The sequence below is a fragment of the Beta vulgaris genome, chromosome 4 (genome assembly GCF_026745355.1).
Source record: "Beta vulgaris subsp. vulgaris cultivar EL10 chromosome 4, EL10.2, whole genome shotgun sequence".
In the NCBI taxonomy this organism is placed as follows: domain Eukaryota; kingdom Viridiplantae; phylum Streptophyta; class Magnoliopsida; order Caryophyllales; family Amaranthaceae; genus Beta; species Beta vulgaris.
In genome coordinates, this window is record NC_079205.1 from 8,713,522 (window position 1) to 8,738,906 (window position 25,385).

At 35.1% G+C, this 25,385-nt stretch overlaps 2 protein-coding genes and 1 long non-coding RNA gene across 3 annotated transcripts; 2 read left to right on the forward strand and 1 right to left on the reverse strand.

The window, feature by feature from the left end:
- Window positions 1–1,462: 1,462 nt before the first annotated feature.
- On the reverse strand, window positions 1,463–8,401 carry LOC104891581 (hypothetical protein). The gene is given in 14 exon segments (XM_048642720.2): window positions 1,463–1,867; window positions 2,232–2,366; window positions 2,486–2,578; window positions 2,724–2,816; window positions 3,890–4,009; window positions 4,995–5,081; window positions 5,178–5,399; window positions 5,471–5,548; window positions 5,873–6,022; window positions 6,155–6,268; window positions 6,396–6,468; window positions 6,470–6,651; window positions 7,252–7,365; window positions 8,206–8,401. Coding segments are annotated over 12 exon segments (1,437 nt in total). The 5' UTR covers window positions 8,350–8,401; the 3' UTR covers window positions 1,463–1,867; window positions 2,232–2,366; window positions 2,486–2,518.
- An 8,773-nt stretch (window positions 8,402–17,174) lies between these two features.
- On the forward strand, window positions 17,175–20,196 carry LOC104891625 (protein ULTRAPETALA 1-like). Its single transcript, XM_010677337.3, has 3 exons — window positions 17,175–17,349; window positions 18,325–18,652; window positions 20,022–20,196. Exons 1-3 carry the CDS (start codon window positions 17,175–17,177, stop codon window positions 20,194–20,196), a joined length of 678 nt encoding a protein of 225 aa, XP_010675639.3.
- Window positions 20,197–22,191: 1,995 nt separating this feature from the next.
- LOC125496326 (uncharacterized) lies at window positions 22,192–25,059 on the forward strand. The gene is made up of 3 exons (XR_008968919.1): window positions 22,192–22,462; window positions 23,590–23,656; window positions 24,922–25,059. It is a non-coding gene; the product is annotated as an uncharacterized LOC125496326 (long non-coding RNA).
- Window positions 25,060–25,385: the final 326 nt, after the last annotated feature.

The window sequence follows — 25,385 nt, forward strand, 5'->3', positions numbered from 1 at the left end:
TCCCGTCAAAAAAAAAAAAAAAACCCGTAACTAGTCAAAAAGGTTAAAACAAAGGTGTTTTTTTTTTTACTTCTTTATATTGTTTAAATTTCCTATCTTCTTCCTCCTCTTTCTCTCCTTCCCCCTTCTCTGCCACCCTCCTCATCCTCTTCCCTTCACTGACTTGCCTCCAATTTGACACATCTTTGGATCGGGACTCCGAGGTTTGACTCATTAGAACTCATTTTTCAAAGTTTTTCTCTTCTCGTCGAATTTGCTGATGGCCAAGGTTTGAGTGACAGGCAAGGGGGAGGATGATGGAGAGATGGCAAACAAGGGAAAGGGTTTCAATGGGCGAGGGAGGGGATTTTGAAGGTTGTTGGGGGGGGGGGGTGGGGTTAACTGGGGGATAGATAGTGGTGGTAGGGGATGGGGAGGGAGTTTCGGGGGAGGGAGAGGTGGTGGAAGGGAAGGTAGGGGTTTCGAGGGGAAGGGGTGGGCTTAACTACTGGTGCCAAGGGGTTGGGGAAGTTGTTATTTGATGTAGCAGGTCCTTAACCTGCTAGTACCGCTTTTGTAAGACTCTCATAAATTTGAGATTACTCAATATTAAATTGAAGTTGGGAGTGTTTTTGTGAGGGTTGGGTCACTTGGGTGACAATAGTTGAGACTGTTCTTTTCAATTTTTCCTTGAAAATATGGGATTCTAAATATAGGTTGAAGTTTATTTACATAGATGACACTAAAACTTATAGATACTCTCTTCGATCTCAATAGATTTCTCATTTATAATTTTTTCGCTTTCATAAGTAAGAAATCTTCCAAAAAAAATTCAAGTAATAAGAAAAAAAACATAATCATATAGAGTTATGTTTGATTTGCCGAATTGTATACATTTCAAAAATTAAACTTTCATAATTTTTACTAATATGCAATTAAAGATATTAATGACACAAAATATGTATTGAAAAACGTGAAAAGGAGAAACGGAAAGTCTATCAAGCGATGAAGTGAGTATTTTTCTTATTTACTCTTGTTGCAATTTTATCCCCTTCATCTTCTCCTTGTCTAGTCCGATTCAACAGGACCAAGTATAAACAAGGAATTTTTTTTCTCGAGCTAAGATGAAAAAGGTTCTAATACAAGGGAAAACAAGGAGAATTTCTCAAGTGAATCTCATAAGGCTTGATCCCTAAACCTCAAACTCATAAACAAGGAATTCTAATACGACCATCAAACGACAAAGAAAACAAATCCAGCCATCTAGAGTATTTGAAAAGATAGAGATCCATTTAAATTTGCTTTTTTTTGTCCAGATCATGATGATCGCATACAAGAGATGAACAAGGTTGATTCTGCTCCTGTGCACTTTATGCAGAAGGGAAATGGTAGCATTTGGAGCTGCAGCACCTGTAAAGATTGGAAATTTCCATTTTGTTCCACAAAATTTGAACAATTAAATAACTGAAATTGTGAAACAAAATTGTTTCATAAAGCTGTATATACCAAACTCTACCAAAAAATTTACAGGAACCTGTAGTTTCAAGCTGATTCTACAAGGAAATATGTCACTTCCTCTATACTCCACGCCGAGTCTCTGTAATACTAAATCTACAAAAATAAATGATCTGATTTCTATTCAATGAGAATTAGGCCAAGAGAAACTTGTGGTTCTTCCTTGGTTGAAGATGATCAGTTGACATTAACAGTTGATCAGACAGGACTGCAGCATTCCTTTGGCCCCAGAGCAACAGATTATCACGATTCACAATGTCACCTAATTAAGAGGCAAAAGTGCAGAACTTTGGGCATCATGATTACTATGACGGCTATCGAGCAAGCATTAACCATTAACCAATTTCTATTCTAAATAGTCAATCACGAGTACCTGAAATTGAACACATTTTCTTCGTTATTATTACTGAAATTTGAGCAACACTCTGATCAGGTATGTTCTGCCTTAGGGACACTGGAGCTATGTATTGTGGGTCAAATTTTAGCTGATGAAAATCAAGCAACGGGAACTCCAACGAGGTACTAAAGTATCCAACGGTAACAAGATAGGGTAAGGTTCAGTTGCCTATAAATTTAAAGGATGATATAATATGAACAGATTTTTCCCGTGAAAAAAGCGCAAAAGTATATGGAATCATGAGAATATTAACTTTAGAGAGCAAAGTTCATTCTTGGGGAAGCATAAGTGCATAAGGATTTACTTAACCAAGCGAAGGGAAAAAACTGTAGAAGCTTACTCCCGTAACTTGCTTCAAAGAAAGGACAATGTCAAAATTTGCACTTTTCGTTCTTCTCACTGCAAGAGTAATTATTCCTGGCACGAATTTGCTCGTATGACGGTATGAGTATCCATGAATTTGACTGTTGATAACCTAGAACCATCCATGATAGACAGAAAGGCACCAATACAATTCAAGAGAAATTCTTTAGCTAATGCAATCGGAAGTATGACAAAATTTCTTCACCTTGGCTAAAAGACTGGTGTACTTACTGGAAGAAAATGCTACAGCTATCTCTGCTCCTACTATATGGATTTAAGGACCTCTCCCAGAATCAATCCCCACTGAGTCCAGTGTGTACCGCCCTGCATAAGATTCAAGTATCCAATGGGATGTAAAATGTAATTAAAAACAACTTCCAGATAAAGAAAGAACTTTATATGATTCAGTGTTGCGACACAAAGCACAAACAAGTGAGACATAATTAAGTGGTGGAATATGATAAAGGACCTGACAGAATACGGCATATGGCTCCCTCAGTGGTCCATCACAGGACAGCTCACTTGTACTACCATCAATGAAGGTTCCATCAGCAAAGATCACCTGGACCATCATAGACGTTCTCAATCAGTTTATTCCAGAAGCAAGCTACACCAGTTTCTTCTTTCCCTTGTTATTTCCTTTTTTACTGTGGGTAGCAATTAAGCAAGCAATTGCAGTTAATCAGATGGATTAGTAAAAGAGAAGATACAGTTCCCATTGCGGAATCATGTGTGCGCCTACTACCTAGTTGGTCCTTCCCCTCTTGTAGGAAAGACCGATACATTTTTTAGTAGCTCGAGACAATGTTGTCTCTAGCTCTCATTGTTATGTTATGGTGCTTTCTTGTTCCTCCATTTCTTTTTACTTGCATGTTTGACTTTCACACTATTCACCAACTCTACTTGGTTTATCTTTGGTGATTTATAGTTAAGGAAAAACATATTCATGTGGATCTTGTTAGATTACTCTGAATGTGTAATTTCCGAGTATCTACTTTTCTAATTATCTGTAATTAAAGATATAAATGGTTGAAGTTATGCATTGGCAATTGTGAAAGTCAAACTGTTGTATAAAAGAATCAGAGGAAGTATAAGGGAATGACATAATAACCTGCGTGTAGGTGAAACCTCCTTGCCAGTCCTTAAAAAAATTCTTCTTCATAACTTATTGAAGAAAGAAAGAAAAATAAACTGATCCAGTAGCAAGTGGAAAAACTACACAATTTTTAAAACCTGAATATGAACATTGAGTGAACGTAATCTAAATTGGAATTCATTTTTTAAAAAGAAATCTAAATTGGAATTGAGAATTATAACAAATTGAAGGTTTCCATACTAATAATTACAGGGATGCTCACACAAATTAACAGATGAACACACACACGCACGCAATAGAAGGTGGGAGAGGGGGAGAAGAGGGTGGTCATCCTTTGAGACCATGCATTCACTAAGAGCTAGAAAATCAGATTTTTGATACAGGAAACAATGCAATCATAATCTAGCACTTCCATCTAATAAATAGCAAGACACTTCCTAAAAATTGTGAATTAAAATCTCATCATGAATTAGGACTTCTTATACAAGCAAGCTACATGTTGCACGAAGGTCCAAACAATTTGGTATAGTGAACCACACCTCTGATGCATATCCAGCAGTTGCTCCAGGCACTGGTTTAGTAAAGGAACTAACAGGAGAACTTTTCTGCACAGCCTGACAAAATGCAATGAGACGTTCTCGACTTCCAAGCTGTACGGCCTGAAATAATTTGACTGATGATCAGTTCTTCATTCACCTTGGTTTAGAAGTAATGAGAAATAATATCTATTACTATCACAAAAATTTGACGTCATTACAAATTTAGAACAACATAGAAGTTTTGTTGCTGCTCTAGCCTCTATGATGCAAGAATAAAAATTTTACACATAGTGAGAGGTTCCACTAAGACCCGTCAGACCCCTTTGTTAAGATGAGAACTACCAGAAGATATACCTTCACAAACGAGACTCAACCGGCTTCAAATAAGCTATAGATGAGCGAACTTAACTAGCTACATGTAGGGGCAAAAAGTACATCTCACTAGGACACTAAACAGATCTTAAGACCAGGAGCTCATGTGTAACAGTTACAATGACACCAATAGTATATCCAGAGTAACATCAGTAAAGTTCTCTCAGATGTCAGATGTTATCTATGTTACTCAACACTTGGACATGGGTATATTACTATAGTTCACTTCTAGGGACAAAGCGACGACTTCATGCTTATGGAGGATGGATATTATAATGAGTTAGGGTTTATACATACATACACTAATTGGACGCTACAATAATGCCTGCAAGCAATTTTCAATTTTTCTTTTTTTGTTAACAGAGATTGGTCAAAAGAATTTTACAAAGCTGGCACAGGCCTTCGCCTCCTTAGGCCCTAAGGACCCTCCGTACCTGGACACTACAACACTTCATTTTAGTTTACGCTAAAAGCATGGAAAATTTTCATTAAATAGCCAAGTCAGGCACGTATCTGTGTCCAACATGAGTACCTGAGTCTGAGAAGCAAAGGATGTCATTTAGAATTATCTAGTAATTGAAATTACACAAGAGGACAGCAATATGATAAAGAAAAGTTTTCCAGCATAACATAAGGAAACATCAAATTAAAGCCAATCAATAGATGCATGCATAAGCAGTACCCAAACAAAAAATTAACACATCAAAAGCAACTGATTAGTTCTATAGTTGACCTGTACTGTGTCATTCCTAGGAACTCGAGGATGCGGCTGAACCTTGAATCCTTTTAATGACATAACCTCAGCAATTAAAAGCGAACCCTGTTCAGGAAAGCAAAATAGAAAATTGTGGGGATGGAGTAATTGACTAATTGAAAGGAGAAAAAGATAAGAGATTTACTTGAAGGCATATGATACCTTGATGGCTTCCCCAACCATCTGAGGTGATAGGAACAATCCCTGAAAGAAACTTCGCATGACGTGACCAGGAGTTGAGCCACAATCAACTCCAAGTCCTGGAGCAGACAAACGAGCTGCTGCTGCTTTTACCCATTTTTCCCTCCCAGCAACATAACCACCACATGGTGCAATTGTCCCTCCGGGGTTTTTTATCAAACTTCCAGCAATCAAATCTGCATCCTGTCAATAACAAATTCAATCATGTTCCTTTTACAGTACAAGAACTATTACCAATAAAGTTTTGAACATACCACCATTGGGGGTTCGATTGTGTCCACGAATTCACCATAACAATTATCCACCATGACCAGACAGTTTGGATTCTGTATCTGCATGTTATAGTAAACCACAGTAGATGAGTCTTTCAAATCAATAATTTTCAACAGAGATCTTACCCGACCAAGAATGCAAAAGGGCAAGATAAACCAGCTGAGTGCGTGAGAGACCAAGGTATCAGGATTACAATGGCAAACATGAGAACATCTCTTCATTTTAGAATCATGACACAGTCAAAGCATAAAGGTCAATTGTAGGAGTTTAGATTAAGATTATATTGAGATTGTTCAGCAAAATTCCATTTTATTTTCATATAAATCTTTCATGAAAATCAGGCATGGAGGGCAGTAGTCAAATAGTTCGTGCTTCAGGCATACCTTAATCATTTTTATAGCTCTCCCTATCTCATTGACACTTAAACTACATCGCCATGAATAACCACATGATCTTTGTATGAGTGCACATCTTGTTTGAGGAGTCACGGCACTTGCCAATCCATTCCAATCAAGTCCACCACCCTCAGCAAGCTGAAAAAATATGTTGACCGTAAGTGTTCTGCAACTTGTCAGTTACATACTTCCCACCCACACCCAGAAAAAGAGAGAAAATAGAAACTAAAAAAGTAAAATGATGAGGGAAGAAATGCAAGGGTAGACTACTTCAAGTTCTCGATATTTGACTCCAAAATCTGTCAGGGAGCCAAGCCCATTGCAGTCTCGCTTTCCAATGACTTCCTCCAAAGTGTCGTATGGAGCACCAGCAACTGCCAGAAGCTGGAAAACTGGTAAGTCTAGAGGACACACTAACCAGAGATGAACTAGCTTAAACCTTACGAGAAGAAGTAATGATCTTAACTTCCTATCCAAGTAGAGCAGAACTTCAAAGTAGATGAGAACTAACCTCATCACCTGGTCTCAACATAGCAAACAAGGCACAAGTGATAGCATGGGTGCCTGAGAAAAACTGAATAAACGAACAATAAGGACAAGTAAAGGGAACAAGAACCAAAAAGTATAGAGATTAGAGACAAAGGGAAAACTATTACATGAGAACGGACAATAGCAGACTCGGCACCAAAAATTTCAGCAAACGCTTGGTCTAGTCCTTCACGTCCTCCAGCTTCATCATGCCCATATCCAGTGCACCCAGCAAAAAACTACACAAAGTGGATAACAGATTTTTATTAAGGTCATTGAACTTATCATCTTATCAGCTCAAAAAGCTATACAAAATAGCACCGCAACATCAGAATCGCAGGAAAATAAATGAAAAACATAGAAATAATGACATAATTAGCACAGATCAATAAAAACACGCTTTCGAACTGGCACCATGAAGGTATTTCTGTCTCATTTCCTGCTTCCTGCGTTTTGACAAAGGCTGGTACTAGAAAAAGATAACGAACAATCTATTTTTTGGTATTCAACATGGAAAATCTCAAAACTTTATCTATATGCTACTACTAAATATGAAAAGAGTCTATCCTTCTAAATCTTGAATTCCTGGCAATTGTGTTCTATCAATATCGTTTAAGGTGCTATTAGCCGGATATTAAGATCCAAGTGCATATCCTATAAGTTAGACTTACTTTGCCAATGTTTGACGTGCTACTATGCAGGGAATATGTTTTCTTTAACACACTGTTTAGACTCTAGAGAACAAATACCAAAACAGGATTTCCATTGCCTCCATCTACCAAAAAAAAGCCGTATTTATACAGAATGTAAAACACAATAGAATTCCCTGTTCCACTCACATGAGATCCAACATGAGCATTTTGATAGGCCTTTAGAACACGGGAAGTATTATGTGCTACCACATTATCAATGTACCTGAACTCTGAGTGCAGTGAAGCCACTGCATTTTCAACCTGGATATATACATCAAAACAGATTTCAGGCACCATTCTCACCAGCAAAAACCAAATATAAATGTAGCTGCACACTACTTTAAACAATTCAAGCGCAGCCAAAACCAAACATGCAATTTTTTCAGTTATTTCATATATAGCATATAGCAAAACACCAAAATCATGATTCATGACACATGAGTTTTATGAAGTGATATCCGATATCATATAATAGTCCTTTCATTTGAGAGAAAGATGAACACAACCTTGACACAAATCATGAAACTATAAGGTATGGTATACATGAGTTTGTCCATAAATTTCTTTCATTTACACAAATCAAAGTATCTTCATACTAAATAAATATTATTCTCAAAAGAAAGGACCAAATGCAAACTACTCCCTCCGTTCCCATAAGTATATGCTCCGTTTTACTTTTTCACGGTACAATAAAAATCTCTTATTACTTCCTCACCAACATTCTAACTTACACGCTTGCCAATGCATAATTTTTGACCATCAACATCTTTAATCATCTTTAGTACTCCTTCCGTCCCAAAATATAATATTCAATTCCATTTTGAGTGTCCCAAAATATAGTTCGTGACGGAGGGAGTATAAAAAGTCTCATATTTTGAAAATAAACTTTATGACGAATCTAACAAAATAGACAAGGTATGTGAATTTAATCAATACAGAAAGCTGGCATTCATGGCCAAAATTATTCTAATTCATTCATCACCCAGAAAGTACTTTCTTAAATGAGCAAACAAAACAAAAAAAATATGCTTCATGTAAATTGAAATTGAGAAACAAAAGAAAGAGGGCAAAAGGTGGGGAATTCAGAATTCTGAGACTAACCTCGGGAACAAAAGGGCTATCAAGATGGTAGCGAGGAGAAATGGAAGATGAGAGAGAAAAGTTTGAAGGTTTAGAGGCGATGGCTTTGATGGGTTTGCAAATTTGCAGGGGATAAGCAAATAGAGCACCGGACAAGGCCAACATCCTCAGCAGTTTAACACACAACTATCCTTCTTCTCTAGTAGGAAAGACATACTACCGTTGTCCCTCCCTCCTTTTTATATCCACAAACGTACGTACTAATTAAAATGCTGTAATTAGGAATTGGGATGTCTGACTTGTAATGAACCTCTAAATGGGGATCTTGTGCGAGGGCAGTTCATAAGAATTCTTCTTACCAATTATTTTTTTAAAAAATTAAAATATTATAACTATATTAAAATAAGCAGAAGTCATACATAAATATATATCTCTATTATATAAGGGAAGGAGGAGCAATGGTGTCCTCTTTTGAAATGCCTATTTTGCCCCCTTTCCCATTCTAAATTACAATTTCTCTTACAAACCAACGGGGGCTTCAAACAAAAATACCAAAAATATAATTATAACAATCACTCACAAGTCAACTAAAATCATAAAATTGCATAATTTACGTTATGCAAACTACTAAAATGCGGAAACTTTATAAAACTTAAAAATTCACCTACAAACTACAATCTATGAAAAAATTGACTTGAAATCAAAGTGTCCACTTTCTTTACAATTTATGAAGTACTGTACTTAATTCAAAAATCAACTAAAAAATAATATTAGAAATCATAAATAAATTCAATAAAATTTCTACTTTGTTCATAGAATTTAACTTTGAAAAGTAAAAAAAAAAAAAAACAAAAAGAATGGTGAGAGACAAAAACTAAACCAATCAAATTTTGCAACTAAAAACAATTTTGAATGTCTAATGTTCAAATTTTGATTGTTATGCCGAAGAAAATCGAGTTTGTGTTTCGAAAACAATTCAAGCACGCATCGCGTGCAAAAAAATCTAGTATATATATATATATCGACTCAAATTAAAATGATGTACATTTCTCTGTTTCTTTTTAAATGCAATAAATGCATTTTTTTCACTATTCACTCTTATCACACTTATTAGAAGATAATTCCTTAATGATTTAGAGGTTACAACCTAGAATATATACTAGCTATAGTTACAAGATTAAAGATAATGAAAATATACTATATACATATATATTATATCACACCACACAGTTAAAGTGGGAGGAGGACAAACGCTGAAACTATCCCGAAAATCTTCAAACAAGATCAATGCAAGACCCTTTATGAATATATCAGCAAGTTGATAGGGAGATGGAACATGTAACACACGTACTTCGCCTCGAGCAAACTTTTCACGCACAAAATAAATGTCCATTTCAATATGTTTAGTGTGTTGATTTTGAACAGGATTCCCGGATAGGTAGATTGCACTGACGTTATCAGAATATACCAAAGTGGCCTTGTGAATAGGGCAATGAAGTTCAACAAGTAAATTTCGCAGCCAACATGACTCAAAGACGACATTTTCCACCCCCATACTCAGATTCAGCACTAGACCGAGAGAGAGTTGTCTGTCGTTTAGAGGACAAAGAGAGCAAATTATCACCCAAGAACACACAATAACCAGAAGTGGAGCGGTGAGTATTTGAACACTCGTCCCAATTTGCATCTGTATAAGATATGAGAGTAGAACTAGAGGAAGGATAAAGGTGGAGACCATGATCAATTGTGCCTTTAACATACCGAACAATACATTTAAGAGCATGCATATGTTCTTCCATTGGCTGATGCATAAAGACACAAATTTGTTGTACGACATATGAGATATCCGGTCTATGAATGTGAGCTAATGCACCGGCAAGGCTTCTATAGAGAGTAGGATTGGTGCATAGAAACTCAGAATTTGCACTGAGCTTTGGTTTAGTATCAACCGGAGTAGAATATGGCTTACAAGCAAGCATGCCTGCGCGTTCAATGATTTCTTCAGCATACTTAAACTGAGATAAGAATAAACTACCTACATTTCGGGTCACAACAATACTCAAGAATTAACTTAAATGTCCCAAGTCTTTCATTGCAAATTCCGAGGTAAGAAGTGTCATGATAGATTTGCTCAGCTCAAGGGACTAAATTATTAAGATGAAGTCATCAACATAGAGAAGAAGATAGGCCACTTCAATACATCTACGATAGATGAATAAAGAGTGATCACACTTTCTATTGATGAACCCAATCGTAGAAACAAAATCTGCAAATCGACGATACCACACCCTTAGCGCCTATTTGAGACTATAATGATTTCTTGAGAAGGCATACATGATTAGAATAAGTAGGATCGTGATAGCCCATAGGTTGATGCATATAGATTGTCTCATTCAATTCCCCATGTAAGAATACATTCTTAACATCAAGCTGATGCGAGGGCCAACACTTACACAATGCAAAACTGAGAACTTTACCAATAGTAGCTGGCTTCACCACAGGACTAAAAGTCTTTCCACAATCAATACCAACCCGCTGAGTTTTTCCATCACCTACAAGACGAGCTTTATGCCTTTAAATAGAACTATCAGATTTTTCTTTCTAAGCAAAATTCCACATAGATCTAATAACATTAGCATGAGGAGGATGAGGGACCAGTTACCACGTCTTATGTTTAATTAGAGCATCTCAACATCCATAGCCAACTTTCAATTTGGATCACGGAGGGCCGACACTGGGGTACGAGGTAGAGGAGACGCACAACATGAGTGTGAAGGGAGAATATGTGTTTAGGTTTACGAATGCCATGCCGGCTACGAGTGATGAGCCGAGATCCATGAGGGGGAAAATGTGGAAGTGGTTGGGAGCTAGGGAAGGATGCCTAATTGGACTAAGAGGAGGCGTGGGATAACAACCAGCAGGCCTCGATAAAGGAAGGGATAAGTGGGTGGGTGTTCTTGTTGGACTAGAAGACACAGGCCCATAAGTCAAAGAGGGAGAGATGGGCGTGCTAATCAAGGAGGGGCTAACAAGAGGGGACGTCCCATGTGTGACCAAGGAAGGAGGGGGATGGTGAGGAAGTGGGCCAGAATAGGCGCTTGAGCCCATTGTTATAGGAGAAGTGGGTTGGGGTTGACTTTGTGTTTGGGCAGGAAGCAAAGAAGAGATATCCAATATTGACCAGCATTTGCAAAATCATAAAAAGTAGGCATAGGAGTATTTAGGTTTGCAAAAGGGAATTTTTGCTTGTCAAAAATCACTAGTCTACTTATACTAATTTTACGAGATAATAAGTCATAATGTATACCCTCGATGATGAGTTGGATAGCCCAAAAAAACGCATAGAGTGGATCTAGCTTGAAGCTTATGAATGGCAGTAGACAGGTGAAGAGGAAAACACAAGTACCCAAAGATACAAAGATGAGTATAGGAAGACTCTTTATTGTAAAGAATTTGAAGAAGAGAGTGATAGGCGTGTTTCTTATTTGGAAGAATGTTGAGCAGGTACGTTGCCATTTGGAAGCATGATGCCAATATGTGGAGGGGAGAGATGCATGATCAAGGAGAGTACGAACAATATTGTTAATCGTAATACGGATTTTACGCTCGACTTTGCTGTTTTGAGAAGATGTGTGCGAACAAGATAGGCGAAAGGAAGGCCATTATGTGTGCAAAAATCCCAGAATGGTGCATTATCAAATTTCCTCCCATTATCACATTAAATATTTTTTATTTCCCGTTCAAATTGAGTGCGGGTGTGGGATCAAATTTTTTTTAAAAAATAGAGTATACTTGTGAGGAAAAGTCCATAGATAATTTGAATAATCATCGGACACAACAAGATAATACTGATGGCCCATAGAGCTCAAAACAGGAGATGTCCAAAGATCACAATGAATAATATCAAATGGCATCATAGTATTAGAAGTAGAAGCAACAAATGGCACTTCTACGTGTTTTTCATGAGGACAAAAGTAGCAAACATCAGAAGTACTTAGTTTATTACATTCAATAAGATTATTACGCCTAAGAAAATCTAAAATAGGAGAACCCGGATGATCCAACCGAGCATGCCATAAGGATGGTGCAAGTGCTGTGAATGAAGAATGAATATGAGCTTGTTTATTGATTTGAGAAGTAATTGGATAAAGGACCCCTTGACTTTCACATCTCATAATTGGCCTCCCCATCTGTAAATCCTTCACAGAAACCCCAAACAGATCAAATTCAATAGTGATAAAATTATCTCTGGTAAATTTTCAGACAGAGACCAAGTTTTTAAAAATTTTAGGAGCATGAAGAATATTTTTGAGATTTACTGGAGGGTGAGGGGAAGATAATTGAGTATCACCATAACCACAAATTGAAATAGTATGACCACTTCCGACTGTAATTCCATCATTTTTGCTCAAATTAAAATAAGACGTAAAGTTACCTTGAGAAGATGTCATGTGTGAAGCTGCCCGGCCAGGGTGCACAGAGGTGTGTCTCGAACTGCGGAATAAGAGCGGTAAGGCTTTCTGGATTCACCCCATCTTTTCTGGGCCTGGGCCAACCCTAACAAGTCCAAACAAATTGGGGCACACCCTCCCCGCAAGCAACCCCCGGCTCAAGGGGGTCCCGTGTCCATATACCAAGTCAGATCCGATGGGTTTAGCTGAAGAGTATGCATGAAAGACTCCATGCCAGTGGCAACTGGCCCAACATCGGTTGAATAGGCTTGTGGGCGTGAATCAAGGAGCCCCTAGGTTTGCTAGCTGCTGCTGTCGTGGGAAAAAGCTGGGCACATATGTAGATACCCATTCAAGACTTACTATGCCTAGATACCCATTCAAGACTTACTCATTAGGAGGAAGTCTTGAATAGTCCCCTATTTAGGACTGTTTTTGGACGCTTGATCTCACTTAGGTGGTGAATGTGTGTCTTATTTTCAATTATGAGGAAAGTCTTGTCTTATCGTTTCTCTACATTGTTCTCTGGGCACATATGTAGATAAGCAATTATCTACATTGTGTACTTGGAGAACTGTAGGGAAATGCGGTCGAATTTTCCTTATAATTAAAAAGTTGGCATATATTCAATAGTGAGATTAGACGTCCAAGGATGGGTTAGGTTGTAGTGATAAGAACCTTCATGCATACATTTGAATGTGTCACTATCTTAGCTTGCATGTGTATATGTGTGATTTGAATATGTGAATTTCTTGCATGTGTATGTACTTAAATAATGATTGATACATTATAATTATTGGTTGTGTTTAATTAGAGGTCTTCTTGAATGAGATGGATCGTACTTGGATGTATGGTAGTTGTGAATTGATTGAGTTTGTACATGTGATCTCGGAATTCTGTAAATCTGCATTACAATATCAAGCACCCTCTAGAGCAGTCGACTTTCATTGTCCTTGTGACGATTATGAAAATATGAGCAAGGTTTGTAGTATACATTTTCTTAGGGAGCATGTCTTTTGCCGTTGGTTTAGCCCTCAATACCACGTATGGGTTTGGCATCGTGAGGAGGGGAAATATATAGGAAACTCTAGAGTATTGAACGATGTATGTGAAAAAAGAAGGATTTAGGGCTCGTTGATGAGGTCGGGGATGAGAATTGGGATGATGAGTATGCGGATGATGATAGGGATCGGGTAAACGAAATGATACATGAGGTTGAAGATCAGTCTTGTAAACGACCTTGTATTTTTGAGTCCATGTCTGAGGCAGCTGAAAAGCCATTGTATTCAAAGTACACCAAACTTTCCGCCGTGATAGCACACTTCAACATTAAGTCGAAAGCAGGTTGATTAGTCATTGATATTTTCTAATTGATTTGTGTTTTTATGGTTAATCTTACAACCTGATCAATTGTCCGCTTAAACTTGATAATATAATAAAGAGTTATAGATCGAGAGATAGTACTTTTTAGAGGCTTATCTACAATTAGCACATCTAAGTATGTTAGCGACTGTACTGCATATGTTGATTTGAGAGTGTTAAAACCCGATCGTAGGATTAACTTGTGCTCTAGATATCTGATTAATTGAAATATTAATAATATTGTGATAGATTATAGTTATAAACATGATGAACCTTAATTCTAATATTCTTGATCTGATTAATTGAAATATTAATAATATTGCCCTATATCCTCTTAGTTTGAATTTCATAGTTTAGAACCTTAATTCTAATATTCTTGATCTTGTTTAGTTTCTCCATATCTTAGAAGGTAGAATAAAATGACCATGATCTCTATCTGGATTCGACCCTACTTACCCTACTATATTGTTAGAAGGTTTTACAAGAATTATTTCGAGAGGTGTATGACAGCCTATCAACAACTCCCATCTAGATCACCGAATTTGTAGCTCTCCAAAAGGCATTTGCATGGCTATTAACAAAGGGATCCAAATTATCTGCATAGAACGTGATAATCTCCTAGTTGTCAATGCGGTTAAAGGCTTCTGGGAAGCCCCGTGGCAAATAGCTCACATCATAGCAGACATCAAACACCTCCTCGCCTCTTTCAACCACTGGAGCATCAAACACGTTGATCAACAAGTAAATAAGTTGCAGACCAGATTGCTGATGTTGGGAACATATAGGTTTTTATTGTTTCAGTATTGATCCTTGTAATAACTTTGATCTTATTAACATTATTCTAAATAATGCATTAAGCGTTTTGCTCGTGCGGAGGGCCTCCTAATACTTTTTCTTTATACTGCAAAAAGTATATATTAACCCAATATATACTAATCCCAACAATCTATGATATTGTGAAAATATGTATTATATTCTCAAATTCAGTAAGCCAATGATAAAATAATTAATTTTAAGAAATTTAACTATTTATTACATTTGAGATCTTACTGGAAATATATGTGCAAATATGGTGATGTTTTTATTATTTGGTAAGTATAATTTAAATATAGAAGTAAATCATTTTGGATTGTGCAATACAAGTTAATTAGTTAAGAAAAACCAAAGGGAAAAGTCAAAAAATGATTCAATGAGACACCCCGTTGATATTATTTATATAATTTTGGATTGCCATGAATTTTTCACTAATATATAAGATAAAAATTATCATGTGGGATCTTATTTGATTCATTTTAATGGATAGAATTAATAAATTAATTTTTTTAATGTTAATCAACACGTCATTTGAGATATTAATATCGTTTAAATGTATATGTCGTAGACCATAAAAAAGTTGTAAATTATACAAGATAGAAAAAGTGTATCTCATTTGATGCATACTTTCTTCCTTAATAATATACAACCATGTATTATGTTTGAAATCTTATAAAGTTACTTAATTTCAATTTATCAAATCCTAAGTTATTTATAATTTATAAATATGTGATATAGAAAATATATATTAAGTTACTCATAATCAATAACCAAATAGTTTCTTTCCTCCTCCTCTATTTGTTTCTCTCTTTCCCTGTTTTAAAATTATTGTCAACTTCTTTTGTTAACAAGAATTTATTATCAATTACATACTGAAATAGGGTAAAAGATCTCAAAGTACAGACATATGCAAGATCTTCATTATTTATTTTCTAATTAATTAGATAAGAGATCGATATGAACCGAGGTAATTTTCTTACTTTAATATCTCCTTAAAATTTTGCGACTCATGAAATTTCATAAAAATTTATTAGAGTTATCTTATCTATCTTTTTTATTGCTAGAAGAAGATAAGAAATACTTTGTATTGTATGTCTTGACATTAATTAATTTGAATACATCTTGCAAAGAGATGATGTTTCTCCTGCCAATTGAAATGAAGCTGGTCATTTTATCATCTAGAATACTATGTATATCTTGGTGTATCTATGCACACACACCGAGATATGCACCATATAAATGTGCAGACAAACCTACTAAACTATTTATTTATCCACAAAGTTGCACACATGTTTTTAATATTCCTCTAATTTGTTGTATAGACACTTCTAATTTTTCTCTATTTTACTTCAAGTCTGTGCATAGATAGAGGTTAAATTTTGAGGTTTCATGTCTATTTCATATTCCATATGTTCCTTATCTTTTTTCATATAGTCTATAGAATAAGATTTCAATGATAAAAATACATCAAATATATTCTAATCAAACTTTTTCATCACGAGCTTTTGCTACTTTTATTGATGGTTATATATCCATTAAAATACATTTACCTTTTAATGAGCTTGAACCAAAATTTGGGCACATGACGTTGAGATACCTACATAACAATGCAACCAGAAAAGACACTATCATTAATTATTGGTGTGCATCACTAACCCTAGACGAACTTTTTAAAAACGCTCTTTAAAAGAGACAAAACACGAAGGTAAAGACTAAAGAGCACACCAACCACTCTCCTTGCTTTCATTCTTTAATAATACTCACAAGAGAAGAAAGGTTCATAAAAAGTTGATAAGTATTCTCTCCGTTTCAGTTTAATTGTTACACTTTGATATTTTAGACAATTCACAAATTTTACTTTGCCCATCATTTTAGATTTATACGCGGATGAAAATATAGTCATGTGGGATCTTGTTAGATTCATCATAACATGTATTTTATTAATATGTACTTTTTATGATTCTTACGAATACAAAACTAAAAATATATATATGTCTTTAAAGGTTTGCATTGATATGCATGAAAAGTGTAAGTGTGTAGATTATAATAAAAAGGAGGGAGTATTAGTTCTTATCTCTCTACAGAAGGACGTCTTATAAAAAAAATATTATTTCAATGTATTACTTATGTTACACAAATAGATTTGGTTATGGTCCCTTTAATCAATTACAACGTTATGTATTTATTTTACAAAAGCTTCAAATAAGGAAAAAAAATCGATAATTTTAGTATAAAGGTTAATATGTAAATTAAAATGAAACAATGGTGCTTGATTGTTGCATACCAGATGCAAAAAGGAGAAATGACTTAGTACCCCGTGATCACAAAATTCAGAATGATGTCGAGATTTTGTCTGATGAACCCATGTTTAGTGTTGAAGAATTAGAAGGAATAGATGTGATAAAGAGAGGTGAAGAATTCATAGAAGTTGAATGTGGATGTACTAATAATCGATATGGTGATTCTGTCGGAAAGCTTAGAATATATGGCAGCGGAAAACTTGAAATATCTTGCGATTGTTACCCAGGCTGCAATGGAGGTATGACTATAATAACTAATTGTTTTCTTGATTGGTATCTGATACATAAAGTCTATCTTATAATCATCAGTGTATAATTTATTTGTGAAAGGTCTTGTGTGAGATCGTCGCAATTCAAGATATGTGTAAAAAGATTATCGATTTAAGCCTAACGTCTATCAATTTAAGCTTGACATATGTCGGTTTAAACATGACATGCATATATCTACCAGTTTAACTCAGATTATCGTCCATCAGTTTAACTCATAACATCTATCAATTTAATCCCGTAAAGTGATAGTCTTATGCTTATGAATTGATAGTTTATGCCCATAAACTAATAACATGATACCATTTCTATCTTTTTAAAAAATTGAGACTCTTTGAATATATTTTAATTCATTATATCAAGTTGTTAACCATGTGTACATTTCTGTTTGCATGCATGTTGCTTGATCAACAAATAACTTACTCCAATCATTTCACACTTGTACTATATATAGAATCATATCAAATTATTTGTTACGTTTACATGCATGTCTCATGTCAATGATTAGTATACAACTTTTTTTCGGGATAAATGTTTGGTTTAGTCATTTAATTGTCACGTTGACAGCTTCTTCCTATATAGACTTGGAGCGGAGGTGGAATAATACCTTTCACACCAAATTTCATGTTTATTCTTTGTGAAGAACCAAGCAAGATTTTTTGAGAAAGTGCACATGTGTAAGAAATACGTATTGATCAAAAATTAACTAAGATATATTTAACTCAAAATACAACGAGAAACCACAAAATTGAATAATCACAAGAGATGATTTTGATCCTATAATAAAATGTACTGTTAGTAGTTAATACTATATTAAGTTGTATGCTTCCTCCGTTTCGTTTTATATGCAACAAATGAATGTTTTATATCTCACAAATAATATCCAAAGTTGCATTTAAAATGAAATAGAGGAAGTATATGACTTATATTTTTTGAATGACATACAGAAAAGATAAGTCCAAGTGAATTTGAGAAGCATGCTGGACTAAAGGCACTGAGCAATTGGAAGACTCATGTATGGGTATTTGTTAATGGAGACAAAGTGCCACTAAGAAAGACAAAGTTGCTCAAGTACTATAAAGGATCGGCCAGCGACCCTAGTGAGGGTGTTAGGCCTCGTCGTAGTCGGACGGTCCACCGCGATGAGCTAATCAGATGTGTTGCTTGCGGCAAGGACCGGCGGTTTCTGCGGCGAAACAAAGCCGAATGTATGATCTACCACCAGGCAACCAAAGCTAGTGAAACTTGGACATGCTCTAATTATCCTCATGAAATGTACGTAAGTCTCTATCATGTGCAAAAGTGCTTTATTAGTAATATATTTACTCTCACCACGTTATAGTATTAAAACTAGTTATTAGGCCCGAGCTATGCCCCGGGTAAGAAAAATTTCATTCATTAATATTGTACTTTGATATGATATTACTAAATACAACTTGGTCTGGTGGTTAAAACTTTGGTATATGAACTTGAGGTCACGGGATCAAAACCTATACTATACAATTTCTAATTTTTTTCATTGTACATGGATTCCATGAACTAAAACTCCCTAGGGAGAGCGCCACGTGGCACCGTTCCTGGTTTACGCACGCCTTTTAATATATTAGTATAGATACACTTTCAAACAAAAGTAACTATTTTTAGAGTTTGTTTTGTAAAAAATGTCTATTATTAAATTAAAATGAGGTAATGGTAAGCCCAATATTAAAAAGAGAATTCTACAAGAATCCGTGTTTTTACCGACCGCCTCAATCGGTCGGTAAAACACGAAAAACGGACGGCAAAACTTTTACCGACTGTTGAACGGTCGCTGATCGTCGGTTGGTATAAGGGTGTTTGGTAATTTCAGATCACCAACTGAAAGGCGGACGGTAAAATTTTACCTACCGCTTGTGGGTGATTACCGATCGTTCCTTTGTAGTAGGTAATTACCTACTTAGTGATTAGGTTAATTTCTTTCGATGACTAATTTAATTCATTTAGTTATTAGATTTACTTTTATATTAAATTTAAACCGTCTCTTTTAATTTGTGTAGGATTACACCATCAGGCATCAAGCATCAAGTAGCGTACATGTTCATATGTGAACAAAACAAACATTATTCATAAAAGTAGAAGTGTTTATATATTTTGAAACTAGCGAAAAAAATAATGTCAATGCTTTTTATAGTGGGGGGAAAGAGTTATGTTTCCAACATGAAAAATACAGAAATGATAATTCAGATCCAATGACATCGATTCAGATGCTTAACCTAGATGAATTAAAAATATACTACCATATGTAAATACAAACATATCATATATCATTTTTAAAAAATTATCAACTATATATGTAATTTTTTGTTTATTGAATATGTGTTTATCATGAAATAATATCGTATGAAAGTGATTTTTCCATTGAACATGTTTGCATTTCCAAATGTTCTCATTGTGAAATATAATTAAATTTTTGTGTGGATCAAATACAATAAAATTGCCTTTAATGGGTAGTAATACTTTCTCTTAAGATTATATCCTAACATATCATTGATTATGGTTTACTTTTGTCTGAATGAAAACTTAAACTATCAATATCATGTACCTATTTGGAATTTGGAAATCTATGTTGTTAGCTAATATGTGAAGCATCTTTCCTACTATGTAGCTTAAGGTGTGAGGATGATGAAGAAAGAGCCTCGAAGAAAAGGCTTAGGGGATGTCCAAGAAGGTCAATATGTAAAGGTTGCACATCATGTGTATGCTTTGGTTGCAATATGTGCCGCTTTGAAGACTGCGCATGTCGTTCTTGCGTAGATTTTATTCAAAATGCTGAACCGTGAAGTGAAGAATGAAGATCAAAGTTGAGCAGCTTACCTTAGCTTGCTAGTTGCTAGTATTGATTGACATTATTTTTGTTCGAAAGTCACATTTTAGTTTGTTTCTTTTCATTAGTCTTTTAGTTACCGAAAAAAAAAGGTTCAAGGATCAACACAATGAATTTCTCTCTGTTGATATCAGAGGCTTTTACTTTTCTCATTAACAAATTTAATATTATTGTTTGTGTTTTACAAGCTCATAAAACAGTTGTCTATCTAGGGACCAGTATAAATACTATAGTTCACAAATGACCTAAAGATAAGCTGTACAAAAAGATAAGAGTATCAGCCTAGGATCACTAAAAATACAGCTGTCAAAGTATGAGAAAAGCAGATGATGCAACAATTGTATAAGAAGGAAACAAAAGAAAATAAAAATGTGCAACTATGCATAATCACATTCTTTACACCCCTTCGAGGTGGAGCTGAGGTAAGGATGCCCAACTTGAGAGACAAGTGATTATGTTGTTGTTCACCAAGTGCCTTGGTCATTAAATTAGCAAGTTGGAGAAATAATATGATGTGCAGGGGATTGGTGAACCCTTCTAGATATTGGTCTCTTACATAGTGACAATCTAGCTTGAGGTGTTTAGTCATTTCATGGAATACAAGGTTCTATGATATGTATATTGTAGTCTTGTTATCACAATATAGATTGATAGGTTTAGGAATAACAAACTCCGAATCTTCCAGTAAACCATCAATCCATAATATTTCACTGCAAGTTTGAGACATACATTTGTACTAAACCTCTGTAGAAGATTTTGAATAGTCTTTTGCTTCTTAGTCTTCCAAGAAATACACAGTACCCTGTGAGAGATCTGCCAGTGAAGGCACAAGTTTCCCAGTCAGTATCACATTAGGCAGAGAGGGAAGTTGCAGAATCAGCATGATAATATAAACCTCAGTCAATAGTTCCTACAAGATATCTAATGACATGGATGGCAGCTTGAAGGTGAGGTTTTCTAGGACAAGCCATAAATTGGCTAAGTTGTTGGACTGAGTATGAGATGCCAGGTCTGGTGAGATGAAGGTAAAGAAGTCTGCGAATGAGACTTCTGTAGGATTCAGCATTAGAGAGAATCTCTCCTTCCTCAAGGAGGAGTCTAAGCCCTCTAGGAAAAGGAAATTTGCAGGGCTTGCGATTCTGTAATCCTGCATTGGTAAGTGTAACACCCCACTGGGGTCCACGAGCCCGCTAGTAGATATTGTCTTCTCTGGGCCATAGCCCTTCAAGGATTTGCTTTGGAGTGGGAACGGCCCACCAAAAAGGCCTCTACTAGGTTGAGGTATCCACCTCTATATAAAGAAGGCTTTGTTCTCCTCAACTTCCGATGTGGGATGGCTTTTACTCCCTTTCCCCACCCCCCTTAAAGGGTGTCTACGTCCTCGAAGGCACGACAGGACATCAAATCGGGCCCTGGCTCTGATACCACTTGTAACACCTCACTGGGGTCCACGAGCCCGTTAGTAGATATTGTCCTCTCTGGGACATAGCCCCTCAAGGATTTGCTTTGGAGTGGGAACACATCGAAGCTTTATCATAAAACTTTCAATCACCCATGCACAAACTTTATCATATAACTTTCAACCACTCCCTACTTGTTATATTACGATGATTCCTATAATAAAGTTCGTGGGCTATTTTCAGAAATAAGAGTATAAGTTTGATCATTTGAGTAATACTTTAAGTTTCGGGACGAAACTTATTTTAAAGGGGGTAGATTGTAACACCCCGTATTTTTATAACCGTTAAATAATTATCTGTATTAATTTATTTAATGAAAATGATTACAGATTTCTTTTATTAAAAATATATTTTTTTTTTACTAACTTTGACTTTACCTTTGAAGTGGTTAAAAAAAAAAACTGATTCCTAGATTTACTAGGTTTACTATCTAATTAGAGTTGGAAAAAAAAAGAAAAAAAAAAGAAAGAATACAAATACAAAACCTACAGTATCATCATCATTCTTCACGACATTTTTTCCTCCGCAAAACTTCATCTTCTTATTTCACATTCTTTTTCTATTTTGTTTCTTCCTCCTTTAATTCTTCCTTCAACCATTATCACACATCCATTGATACATCATCTCCACCTTCATCTCTAGTTCGTTAGTTTTAAAAGATAGGAAATTTTTGGGTTATTGGACTTGCGGTTTTCGGATCAAGAGGTCGAGATTGTTGGGTCTTTATAGTGTAATTTCACTTTTATTACTTTTCCTAATCAAGTAAGTTCTAATCTTAATTTCAATTTCGTATTTGATTGATTTTAATCTGAATTTGGGTATGTTGTTAAATTAGGGTTCATGACAAAATCGAATTGGGGAAAATTCCTACTATGTGAAATTTGTATAATTAGTTTGTGATTCGTGTTTAATTCGAGTTGATAACATGCTTTCGATTTTAGATTTCAATGTTATTACCTTCAAAACTTAATCTAAATTATTAGTCATATGTTATAGTTGTTTGATAAATAAAAGAGGGTTTTGTTAGTTTTGCTCAGAATTCTGATTATAATTGGTAGTTACTTGATAAATAAAAGATGTTATTGTGGTTTAATCTGAACCTTAGTTTGATTAGGCAAGGTATTGATAATTAGTTTTCTAGTTTGTTGGTTGATTAGTAGGTTGACTTAGTAGTACAATCATGTGGTTGTTTACTGTGTTCTAGTTATCAATTTTTATGCTTATGTCATTATTGTTTATATGCAATCTGAAATTTGTGTAAATAAAAGTTGGCATTACATGTTCTTGTATGGAAGTTTTACCTTTCGTTAACAAGTAGTTTGTAAGTAGTGGTTAGTAGTTGTATGATCATTAGTTTTGTTAGATTAAATAAGTCTGTAAGTAATTTGGTTCATTACGGCTTCATGTGCGTGGCCTCCATATATGGTGATTTCTCATGCACCCTGTTCTCTAATGTCTTTAACTCATGTTAGGAACTTGATTCTAACTTGTAAGTAAAGAAGAGTATTACACTTAGTGCATACAGTAATATATAGTAGATGGAGATACACGCATATATAGGGCTTTAGATAATCATGATGGTCAACTACCTATATAGTTATGTATAAGTTTGGTCTTGTTTATATATAGTTTAATACATACTCTGTATATAGCTAAGTGGGATGTTTTGCTTGTATAGTGTTGCACTATGTTAAGTATACTGCATAATTTCTACTTATTATGACAATCAATCCTTTAGTTGCATTTTTTTTAACGCTAGATTTTTGATAAGTTCTCATGAATGGTAGTGCTCATTAAACGAATAGATTTTTTTTAACTTGGAATTTATAAAGTTGAGTAAACTTTAGGTATATAACAAGTTACTTATACTATATGTTATTATATTGTAGAACACGGGTTTGTAGAGGAACCTTTTTGACTTGAGATTGAGGTACATTGACTGTGTTTGCTATTGAGGTAAGATTTCTTACTGCGCTTGTACAGATGAGTTGAGAAACTGTTTTATAATGTTTGGAAATTTATTTTTTTTACAATGAGATTGTTTTATGAAGTTTATACGTTGAGATTTAAATGGTTCTCGATATTTATATTGAAAGAGTTTATGAGATTATTCATAAGATTTATATTAAAAGGAGGAAGTTCCTCAATGTTACCAAGTTGAGATTTTGAAAGGAGGAAGTTCCTCACCCTTACGAGGGTTTATAGAGTTTTATTGTGGGGTTGCCGGTAAGCGGTATTCTCCGAGTTTGGAAGTATGTTGAGTTAACAATGTCTCAACAATATATTTTAGTAGTTGGGTGTACGTTGATCAATACAATTGCCATTAGTCTTCCTTCTTGGTTCGTTATCAAGTTAGGGGTATGCATACTAGGGACTTTGGTGTTTACCTTGTCTAGTGAGCCTAGCTAGCTCATTAGATTTTTATTTATTACTTCCTACTCACATTACGAAAGGTTATATTTGAAAGTTTTACAGAATAGTTCAGAAAGAAAGAAAGATCGTATTTGAGGTTATTAGAAAGTTAATTATATATATATAATCTGTACACTTTTAAATGAATTTGTAAGATATTCCTATACATCTTACCTGCACATTGAATAGTTTTGTTTTATTAGCCTTTGGCTTATAGTACAGTGTTTAATATGCAGGGAATTGAAGATAGTTAGCTCCAGTTGGGTTGAAGAGTGTGTTGGATCCTTTTGATTTAATAGGACTTTAAAAAGACTTCCGCTGTTATTTATTTATAAGATTTATGTTCTGGTTTGTAATAATTAATTTTACATTCTATTTAGTTGGTCTGTAATAATTAGTTAAAACTTTTGGTTATTGTTTTAGTTAGAACCATTAGCCTTGCGGTTATTATTAATAATTATCGCGGCGTAGCACCTTTGGATTTCCGAGTTTATTTTATTAAGTTGATTTTAGAAGTATTGGAAATTCAGGGTTGTTACAGTTGGTATCAGAGCTTTAGGTTACTAAGATTTCCTTAAGACGACTTTAAACAAGAATAGGTAAATAAACTTATTAAAATTGAAAAGCCGTTGTGAGGAAGTGATATGGGAAGATAAAGGAATTTACTATTATGAGCTGATGTATATACTTCTCTTTTCATGTTTCTTCTTGATTTATTTATATTATTTTCTTTTCCTTCTTTTGTTAAGAATATATTTGGTAAGGGTGAATCATTTTTGGTTTATCTTTGTTTCGATTGTGTTTTTAAGATGATGCGTAGACACGCGCGTGCCAGAAACTCAAGCTCGAATCGTATGATGCGTGGGATAGCTCAATCCACTCGAGCCTTAACTGATGCTATGGAGAAACTTGCTGAGGCTCAAGCTGCTGCTCTTAATACTCCTGTTACTCCTATGCTGGCAATGTTAGTTTAAAAACTGCTGTGATTTGTAAGGCAATTGATCAAAAGAAACCTTCTTCTTTTGATGGGAAGGGTGACCCTACCAAGATGGAGAACTGGATTAGAGAATTTGACAAAATTTTTACCACTCTCCAAGTCCCGAATGAGATGAGGGTTGATGCTGCTGCCTATTATCTGGTTGAGGATGCTGATATTTGGTGGACTCATAACAAGTTTGATCTGACTACTAAGGTGACTGTGGATGAGGAAGGAGAAGAGCTCATGGAAGAGAGAGAGTTTGGTTGGACTGAGTTCAAGAAGGCGATTCGTGAT